The sequence below is a fragment of the Macaca nemestrina genome, chromosome 20 (assembly GCF_043159975.1).
Source record: "Macaca nemestrina isolate mMacNem1 chromosome 20, mMacNem.hap1, whole genome shotgun sequence".
NCBI lineage: Eukaryota > Metazoa > Chordata > Mammalia > Primates > Cercopithecidae > Macaca > Macaca nemestrina.
Window position 1 is genome coordinate 19,344,629 of NC_092144.1, and position 11,082 is coordinate 19,355,710.

Below are 11,082 nucleotides of genomic sequence, written 5' to 3' on the forward strand. Positions count from 1 at the left end.
TTTAGTGTGAAATAGGAATTGTGTATTGAAATTCTTCTCACCCAGAGAGACCAGGTTTCTGTAGTTCTCTAGCATCACTTTCCTATACAAATTCTGCTGAGCAGGTTTCAGAAACTCCCACTCCTCCAAAGAGAATTCTATGGTCACATCCCTGAATGTCAACAGCTCCTGAAAAACAAAACAAAACAAAACATAGTGACCAACTGTGAATGGGCAGTTTTTGACTCCATGTGAAAAGAGAATTGCTGTGACTTATATCAGTTACTGGAATTATTCAAACCAGTTAAAAATACTGGTATTTTTAACAAAAATATTCTCTGATGTATTCTCTAACACTGAGGAAAGAAAATAGAATCCACGTGGCCAGGTTCGGTGGCTCACGCCTGTAATCCCATCGCTTTGGGAGGCCGAGGCAGGCAGATCACCTGAGGTCAGGAATTCCAGACCAGCCTGGCCAGCATGGTGAAATGCTGTCTCTACTAGAAATACAAAAATTAGCTGGGTGTGGTGGTGCATGCCTGTAATCCCAGTTACTCAGGAGGCTGAGGGAGGAGAATCGCTTGAACTTGGGAGGCAAAGGTTACAGTGAGCCGAGATCATGACACTGCACTCCTGCCTGGGCTACAAACCAAAAGGAAAATAGAATCCACAAAACCAATGTAGATACTTTTTTAAATAATCAGTATAAAATTAAGGGCATCAACACAGGCATATACAGTTTGAGTTTTATGTCTGCGATTACAGAGTAAGTTGTAAATATTACTCATACAGAGAAGTCACGATGGGTTAGAAGGTATCTGTCAAATTTTGATGTACACAACAACGAACTACAGATCTAGTTAAAATGCAGTCTGATTCGGTGATCTCAGGTGAAGCCTGAGTTTCTGAATTTCTAACAAGCTAGCCAGTGATACCAATGCGTCCGAATCAAGAATATTTTGTCAAACAGAACAAGTGGTTGAGCCCGTTTATCTGACTAGTAAACAAAGATAAGCCTTCATTTTCCAAAGCAAGCTTTAAGCAAAGAGAATCTAAAAAGAAAGGGGGAGTTTGCAGATTAAATGTGATGGTTTATGTACATCAGTCAGTAAATCTCCCAAAGTACTTATGAAAAATAAAGATAAAAATAATTAACTTTATAGTTTAAAAAAACCTGTCACAGACAGCCTTAACTTAGTGATTGAAATTAACATGAACCGGGCTGGGCATGGTGGCTCACGCCTGTAATCCCAGCACTTTGGGAGGCTGAGGTGGGCAGATCACGAGGTCAAGAGATCGAGGCCATCCTGGCTAACACGGTGAAACCCCATCTCTACTAAAAATACAAAAAATTAGCTGGGCATGGTGGCACGCACCTGTAATCCCAGCTACTTGGGAGGCAGAGGCAGGAGAATTGCTTGAACGTGGGAGGCGGAGGTTGCAGTGAGCTGAGATTGCGCCACTGCACTCAAACCTGGGCGACAAAGTGAGACTCCGTCTCAAAAAAAAAAAGAAGAAATTAACATGAACTACAACAGAACAAATTGATGTACAGTATCAACACACATGGGTGGACACATCATCAGAGCTATGATATTATTGGCAACAAAAAGTAAATTATAACCTTAATCTAAGCATAAAGAACACCTTTATGCAAAGTTCAAGCTACAGATATCTCCCAGGTTTTCTAACCTCTAATAATGTATTTGAATAGTCTTTCCTCAGCATTTTAGAGAGCAAGTCTTATCTAACTATTCTCTTTTCCAGAACCTTCTGAGTTATTCTGGGCAATTAGTGCCATCCCCTTTAAATGTGCATTTTAAAAATCCTGTTTCTGCATAGAGTTGATGGAATATCCAGATGGAACCTAAACAATACACATTCCCCCTTCACTAATATCTGAGGACCCTACACGATCCCTAAAAGAGATCTTAGGTATCTACACCTTTCCACATTGATGAGACACAAAGAGAACTTTATTTATTTATTTATTTATTTTTGAGACAGAGTCACTCTGTCGCCCAGGTTGGAGTCCAGTGAGTGGTGTGATCCCGGCTCACTGCAACCTTGCCTCCTGGGTTCAGGCGATTCTGCCTTAGCCTTACAAGTAGCTGGGACCACAGGCACGTGCCACCACAGCTGGTTAATTTTTTGGATTTTTAGTAGATACAGGGTTTCGCCATGTTACCCCAGCTATTCTCAAACTCCTGGCCTCAAGCGATCCTCCCGCCTCAGCCTCCCAAAGTCCTGGGATTACAGGCATGAGCCTGTAATTCTTATTACAAAGAACATTTTTATTCTTGCAGGTCATACACTTCATGGTGAGAACTGGTCATGGTATGTAAGAAGCCTAGATAGAAAGAATAAAGGAGAAGGCTCCGTTATATAAAACAGAAGAAGCGTCTCACACAACTGCAGCAGGTCAGAGGACAACATCTGGAAATTTTCAAGGACCACACTTTGAAGGGTGGGGCTCTAAGATGTTGATGCTGACCTGCCATGATGCAGAAAATGTTTCCTATGGGCTTTCTGTACATTCTCAATCCGAAGTCAGGCCCTGTCTCATGAGTCCCAGAAGCCAGTGCTTATATGTAGTTTCTAGTGACATCAACCTGGCTGTACATTATCGGGTGTTATAGCATGCTGTGCAAAACCAGAGGAGAGATCCTGTCATGGAGATTCCTTTAACGCATTAGAAATGATATGTCAACCCCAAAAAAAAAAAATGAGGTCAAATTAATATAAGTAGAGAGTTCATACGTGCCACATTTGAGAACAGCAAGAACAGCAACCCGGAAGCATAGATTCAAGTTGGCTTGAATATACACTTTGAATAGCAGCAGTGAGAAGCGGATTTTTTTTTTTTTTTGGAGACAGTCTCACTTTGTCACCCATGCTGGAGTGCAGTGGCATGATCTCGGCTCACTGCAAACTGAATCCTTGGTTCAAGCAATTCTCCTGCCTCAGTCTCCTGAGTGGCTGGGATTACGGGCATGCCCGGCTAATTTTTTTTGTATTTTTAGTAGAGGCGGGGTTTCGCCATGTTGGCCAGGCTGGTCTCGAACTCCTGACCTCAAGTGATCCACCCACCTCAGCCTCCCAAAGTGCTTGGATTACAGGCGTGAGCCACCGTGCCCAGCCGAGAGGTAGATTTTTAAAGGTAAAAAAGGGGAACAGAAAGTGGGCTGATACAAAGTTCTTTATCAAGGATTCTCATTAGTTTACAGGAATAACATTGATTAGTGATTGGCTATATAGGGTTAAGCTAGAAGGTGTGGGCTATAGTGTCCTGTGTGACATTATTAGATTAATTTATAGCTATGTGTGGCAGTAACAAGCAGTTTCAAGAGATGAATACATTGCTCAAAGGAGAAGTAGGACATAATTCTGGATTCATTTTAATGTCTCTCTGGGCCCGATAACTAACAGAACTTGCATCCCTCAGATAAAAGCTTTTTTACTTTCTCAAATCCCAGGGTCTGGATTCAAATTTGGGGTTTCCGATTTAGGTTTCAGAGGTGTGGGAAAGCAGCAGGTGCCCTCTGCACATTCGCAGGCATTTGTGCAGGAGCAGGAAAAGAACATTGTAAATTCTTAGGTCTATTCAATGCATATGTGTAACCCTGACAGGGTTTCTAGGCCCTAATTGTCTCTGAATTCATTTCAGATCTGAAGATGCCAGGGACATTGAAAGAGGTGGAATGGCTGTTGCTGCCCTGTAAAGTTATTTTTGTAGAAATCTGACCTGACTGCTCTACAAGGGACTATAGAACACAAATAGGCAGAGAGACCATTTTGCCTGCAAATTTGGGGTTTGCACAATTATGGGTTGTGACTGGAAGCCCAAGAGGGAAAGACCCTCTAGGGTGAAGTCTGATGGGTACCTTCTATGTTTATATCATACCTGGTCTTTTCAGACAGTGTTTTGAAAATGTAATTAAAAGCACAATCATCTCCAACCCTAGAAAAACTCTCCACAGTGGCAGAACAGAAAGCAAAAACTGTATGATTACACAATTAAGCCAGAGCGTGACATTAATTGCAGGCAATTTGCTAAGAGATCACAAAGACAGAAAGAACGTTGTCAGAATTAGACCTCAAGAAGAAGACGTGACAGCACTCACTTGTCGTAGTTTATCCTAAATCCACCTGGGAATTGGAGAGGTCAGTTGATTATATTCTATAAAAGATAAACTTCCCACATCTTCATGACAGGAGGTGGTTTTGCAACTTGGAGTGAAATTCAGGTACCTGGTGAAGGTAGGATTTTACTCCTCTATAGAAACTGTGGTGCCAGGTGCGGTGGCTCAATACTGTAATTCCAGCACTTTGGGAGGCCGAGGTGGGCAGATCACCTGAGATCAGGAGTTCGAGACAAGCCTGGCCAACGTGATGAAACCCCATCTCCACTAAAAATACAAAAAATTAGCCAGACGTTGTGGCGGGCGCCTGTAGTCCCACCTACTTGGGAGGCTGAGGCAGGACAATCGCTTGAACCTGGGAGGTGGAGGTTGCGGTGAGCCGAGATCACGCCATTGCACTCCGGCCTGGGTGACAGAGGGAGACTCCGTCTCAAAAAAAGAAAAAAGAAACTGTGGAAGAGGGATCTATGTTCTTGGCTATTTATATATTAAATCAATGGTTCCTGACTCAGAGTGCTGGGCCATGGTGCTCCTGCCCGTGAAGCTTAGGCTACAGCCTGCAGCCCACACACACCCTCACTGCTACATCTGCGCTCCAGCACCATGCCACAGAGCAGAGCCCTGGGCTGCAGGAGGAGGCACTCCTGGTTAGAATTATATTTTCACGATAATGGAAATGAAAGTGGTGTTCCAGCCTAAGTTTCTGGTTTTTTTTTTTTTTTTTTTTTTGAGACAGAGTCTCGCTCTGTTGCCCAGGCTAAAGTGCAGTGACGCGATCTCGGCTCACTACAACCTCCACCTGCCGGGTTCAAGCGATTCTCCTCCCTCAGCCCCTCGAGTAGCTGGGACTACAGGTGCCTGCCACCACGCCTGGCTAATTATTTGTATTTTTAGTAGAGACAGGGTTTTGTCATGTTGGTCAGACTAGTTTCAAACTCCTGACCTCAAGTGATCCTCCTGCCTTGGCCTCCCAAAGTGCTGGGATTACAGGCATGAGCCACCACGCCCAGCCTCCCGCTTCAGTTTCTACTGATAACGATGACATGGAAAAAGTACTACTGGATGCCCAGCACGAAGTCTGGATGGAGTTGCTCCACGAGTTGTCATCGTGACAGCTCACCTCACTCACAGACACAAGGCACCAACAGAGATTGTGAAACATCTAAGGCATTGGAGAGAAAAACAGTTATTAGTCTGTGGAAGATTATATTGAGAGAAAGAAAGAAGTTGAAAGCATATTGAAGGAATACTCAGATTCGATATGGGATTGGTTAAGTGAGCAAGAAAAAATTCCCCCCAATGTGTTTCTCTTTAAAGAACCAAAGAGCATAGCTTCTCTCAGCATGAAAAACACACGCATTCTGAAGAACAGATACAAATTCTATGTAGAATTTCTAGAGGTTTTTCTTCCATTTTTGCTGCTGTCTCATCTGTTGGCCACTGGACTGGGGATTTATATTGGAAGCCATCTAACAACATCCACCGGCATCTTTTGATGAGGAATAGGAAACAACATTGTTCACATACTGGAATTATATCTGAGCTTGTGGCACAGCTAAATGAAGAGCTATTATCATCCATGGGTGGGTGACTGCATCCATTGCATTTATTAGTTCTGTAAATGCTGCATGCCTAAGTTAGTAAAATGAAAAAATAGGGCCAGGTGTGGTGACTCACGCTTGTAATCCCAACACTTTAGGAGGCCGAGGCGGACGGATCACCTGAAGTTGGGAGTTCGAGACCAGCCTGACCAACATGGTGAAACCCCATCTCTACTAAAACTACAAAATTAGCTGGGCATGGTGGCACATGCCTGTAATCCTAGCTACTTGGGAAGCTGAGGCAGGAGAATCACTTGAACCTGGGAGGCAGAGGTTGTGGTGAGCCAAGATCAGGCCATTGCACTCCAGTCTGGGGCAACAAGAGCAAAACTCCATCTCCAAAAAAAAAGAAAAGAAAAAATAAGGTCAGTCCCGGTGGCTCATGCCCGTAATTCAAGCCCTTTGGGAGGCTGAGGCGGGCAGATCGCCTCAGGTCAAAAGTTTGAGACCAGCCTGGCCAGCATGGCGAAACCCTGTCTCTACTAAAAAATCCAAAAACTAGCCGGGCATATTGGTGAGTACCTGTAATCCCAGCTACTTGGGAGGCTGAGGCATGAGAATTGCTTGAACCTGGGAGGTAGAGGTTGCAATGAGCCGAGATCGTGCCACTGCACTCCACCCTAATCAACAGACTGAAATTCTTTCTCAAATATATATATGTATATATAGACACTAAAATCATGCTGACCTCTAATCATACCTATTGGATTAATTAGTAAGCATATTAATTGATGTGACAGAGGTGGGGTTAATATTTATTGTAACAATTTGTTACTATATTTTTTCTTTTTTTTTGAGATGGAGTTTTGCTCTTGTTGCCAAGGCTGGAGTACAGTAGCATGATCTTGGCTCACTGCAACCTCTGCCTACCTGTTTCAAGCAATTCTCCTGCCTCAGGCTCCCAAGTAGCTGAGATTACAGGTGCCCACCACCACACCCTGCAAATTTTTGTATTTTTAGTAAAGACATTGCTTCACCATGTTGGCCAGGCAGGTCTCGAACTCCTGACCTCATGATCCACCTGCCTCAGCTTCCTAAATTGCTGTGATTACAGGCATGAGCCACCATGTCCGGCCTATTTTCTTTTGATATAAAAAATAAATATCTTAGGATAAATAATTTTAATATATTAGTCATAATGTATGAGTATTCAAAAATTATCTGTAATATTAACTCAGTTAAAATAATTTATATTTCAAAAGAATGCATAATATTAAAATCATTATTTTAAAGGGGTTTGTCCAAAATAAATATTGTGCTGTTATATTCACACTATTATACAAAATACTGTTTATTTTATTTTTATATTTTTGAGACGGAGTCTCGTTCTGTTGCACAGGCTGGAGTGTGATCCCAGCTCACCGCAACCTCTGCCTCCCAGGTTCAGGCAATTATCCTGCCTCAGCCTCCCAAGTAGCTGGGATTACAGGCGCTTGCCACCACACCCAACTAATTTTTGTATTTTTAGTAGAGATGGAGTCTCACTATGTTGGCCAGGCTGGTCTTGATCTCTTGACCTCAGGTGATCCTCCCACCTCAGATTCCCAAAGTGCTGGGATTACAGGCGTGAGCCACTGCACCCGGAAAATACTGTTTAATTTAAATGGATGTAATTTGCCTACACAAGAGTACATATAACTATGCCAACTGTTCTTAAAAAACAAATAGAAACCAGGGTACAGGGTGTACTCTAAGCTGGTCTTGCTACTGCAGCATAAGCACTTCGACCTCCACATATTAGTAATTACCTTGGATCGTCAGTTTTCTACCGAAAACACCTATTGTTTTTCTCTCTCCAGATACTGAGGCGATACCCTTCAGTATCTGTGACCCTTTAGCTTTCTGGATTGCTGAATTAAATCCTATCCTTTGTGTTCACTTTTTGTATTTTTTAAGACAAAGTTTCACCCCTGTTGCCCAGGCTGGAGTGAAGTGGGCAAATGACCTGAGGTGAGGAGTTCAGAACCAGAATGGCCAACATGATGAAACCTTGTCTCTACTAAATATACAAAAAATTACCCAGGTGTGGTGATGGGCGCCTGTAATCCCAGCTACTCAGGAGGCTGAGGCAGGAGAATCGCTTGAACTCGGGAGGCAGAGGTCACAGTGAGCTGAGACTGTGCCATTGCACTCCAGCGTGGGCAACAAGAGTGAAACGCCATATTAAAAAAAAAAAAAAAAAAAAGAATTTACATATATTTTGAAGAAGCAGAGAAAAATGGTACATATAAAAGTCGTCTAGGCCAGGCACGGTGGCTCATGCCTGTAATCCCAGCATTTTGGGAGGCCAAGGCAGGAGGATCTCTTGAGGCCAGGTGTTCGACACCAGTTCGGGGAACATGGTGAGCTGCTGTCTCTACAAAAAAAAATTAGGCAGGTGAGTTGGTGCATGCCTATAGTCCTAGGCAATTGGGAGGCTGAGGCAGCAAGACTGCTTAAGCTCAAGAGTTCAAGGTTACAGTGAGCTATGATCACGCCGCTGTACTCTGGCCTAAGTACAAGAGTGAGATTCTGTCTCAAAAAAAAAAATTAATCAATCAATAACAGTACTTGTCTAAATTATATCCTTTAAGAAAAGGCAAAAGAACAAAATGTCTTCCCACATTTTCAAGTGGGGGAATGAAGCCTCTTATTTCTAATTTGCATTTGCTTCTGCAAAAGGTAGGTCTAGGCCCATGGTCTTGAACTACTGGACATCTGAATTCCAGTAGGTGCTGGATTCAGACAACTGAGGGGTGGCGTTGGGCACACTGTGTGCACATAAAAAAAAGGGTTTGTGGGTGGAACTAAAAGGCAAACGAGGGAAAGTTGCTATCAAGAAACCATGGGTGGGACAGTGCAGGCTTAGGGAAGGACTGGTTCATGCTATAGATCGTGTCCCAGGAGAGGCTATGCTCTGACTTCTTCCTGTGTCCATGTAGGCAGATGAGACTATGATTAGGTGACACAGAAGCCTGGGTTGGTGAATAAAACAGGTTGCCAGTACAGATTGCCTTTCAAGCTCTACTGATAAAATGTGTAAATACACTTAATTAAAAACTGAAGTTAAAATAAGTAATCTTTCCAAGGTGACAAACTCAGGAAGCGGCAATGCTGATTGGAACACAGACATATCTGACTCAGATGTCAAGTCAAGCCGTTCTATCACTTGGGACATTTTCCCACCCCCATCCTGCTCACTGAAGGGGACAATAACCGTACTACCAAGAGCCATTGTGCTGTGCCCCACTGTGTCCCTTAGATGCATTTTGCTTTGCAGGTTTGTGCACTGCCTCACCAGGTTGGGTGTTCCTCGTTCTTGGGGATATTTTTTCTCTCTTCACCAATCTGAGAAAATTTTCTCCTCAATACCAGCATCCAATTGCCTGGCCAGCACTGTATCTCTAAGAAACGGAAACTGGGAGCTGGGGAAGAAAATCTCAATGTCCTAATGGATTTGCTTTTAGAGGAAAGGTATACCTGATTTCTCCCAGGCACAATGCCCAATCACTCCACAGACAGGCGGCATTCCCATACCTCAGGCTGCCCCTGAGAGGAAATGACCCAGGGGCTGATATTCACTAGACACCGCAGGAGACACAGCCACCGTTCTGAAACTCAAAACCAGGAAAATAACACAGGGTGGCTGAGGATGCATTGCCCTGTGAAGTTTCCAAAGTGGAACCTCAACCTAAAAACATTCCCATAAGGTGTCTGTGCCTAGGAAATATTAAAGGGAGACTAGCACAAAGGTTTTGTTTTTTGGTCTTTTTTTTTTTTTTTTCCCCACAGTGGAGTGTTGGGATTATTCTCTGCTTTCATCTCCTGTAAAATGTTTGCAAATGAAAAACATTTATTTTTCTAAAAAGTGCCATCCGCTGCTCTTTGAAATAATGATTAATCAAAATACTGTATCTGAAATGTACAAAAAAGGACTAAGAGTTGATAATGTTGTGAATTAGAGAGGCGAAGTTGGTGTTGAAGACTGTCAGGAAAGAACTGAAAATTTAAAATTCGACTGCAAGCCACAGTTAGGCTGGGGCAACAGAGTGGTGGATTTGAGACTCTGCTTGTCACACATTTGGAAAATACAAGAGAAAATCACTTCTCCTGTGGAGTGTTAATTAAATAGCAGGCAGTTGAGGTGGCTCTAGTGCCCTGAGTTCCTACATTAAAACACACACACACACACACACACACACACACACACACACACACACACACGCAAATACATTTCTTGTAAATTGCTACCTTAGGGGGAAACAAAATTCAGATTTAAGCAACCACAAACCTTAAATTAACTTCTGATTACATAACCAGGCAATGACAACCTGAATAGTCTAAATAAGATGATCACATAACTGGAACGAGTCAGTTACTGAATTCGGTTTGCTTCTTCCTTCACCTATGAAAAAACTTTCCTTCAAGCCCTTCGGTTGGACCCCAAACCACAAACCGTGGCTGGGTGCTCTCCGATCATGAATCACTGTTAACTTCAGTAAGTTTTTAACATTTTAAAGGTGACTCCCATTGTTTTTTAACAGGAGAAGGAAAAGACTGAGGACCCCCAGGATCACAGCACTTCCCACGCACAAACTACACACGGGGTCTGGACTCTGCCCTGAGGACCCTTCCATTGTCCCCGCAATCGGGGCAGACGCGAGAACGCGCGCGGTGCTTCCCAGGGTGGGCTCCGGGCGGGATGCGGAAGAACGGAACGAGATGCCCGCCCGGATTCCCGGTTGCTGGCCCACCTCGCACCCTGTGCCCGAAGGGGACCGAGGGCCGAGCTGTGCCTGCAGGGACTCCAGTCCGCAGACCCCGCAGCTGACAGCTGGGAGGCCCCGGTCCCGTCACAGCCGGTTCCGGCCGCTTTCAACCAGCCCTGCCCCCACCTCGGGACGCGCGGCCTGGCACACTCACCATTTTTCGGCTTCCGGGATGTCCCGGAGTCTTAGCTCTGGATCTCACAGCATCTGCAGGTCAGAGGGTGACAGAGGCTGCGACAGAGTCACCGAGACCTCCTAGCGCAAAGGATACTAAGCAATGAAGATGGACCCTGAGCTCTGGCTGGAGCGAGACAAAGGCCCCGCCAGCTCCAGGACACCGCCCCCTCTACCTTGGCTGCGCACCTGATTGGACAGTTCCCACTCCAACGCCCATGATTGGATACAGTTCCACGCCCCGTCCCCTCAGGTCATGAGTGATAGTAGACGTGATCTGAGAATGGGTTGAAAAAGGCAGGAGTTACAGGTTTTTCCTGAACCCTTTTCTGGCGCCCTTCCTTCCTTAACTGGAAACTGGCCCCGCCTGGGGAACATTTGCATTTAACTTTGTATATAAGGTTATCTTTATTTGTGAATAATAGACATATGCTATTC

The 11,082-nt window shown here is 44.2% G+C and overlaps 1 protein-coding gene across 1 annotated transcript in view; it reads right to left on the reverse strand.

The window, feature by feature from the left end:
• LOC105489730 (zinc finger protein 682) overlaps positions 1 to 10,819 on the reverse strand; it is a 31,459-nt gene extending 20,640 nt beyond the window's left edge. The window contains exons 1-2 of the mRNA XM_071086655.1: positions 10,625 to 10,819; positions 42 to 168 (exon numbers count right to left, since the gene is read on the reverse strand). Of these exons, the coding sequence (XP_070942756.1) occupies positions 42 to 168; positions 10,625 to 10,627 (130 nt within the window). The 5' untranslated portion in view covers positions 10,628 to 10,819. The remainder of the gene's footprint in view (positions 1 to 41; positions 169 to 10,624) is intronic.
• Positions 10,820 to 11,082: the final 263 nt, after the last annotated feature.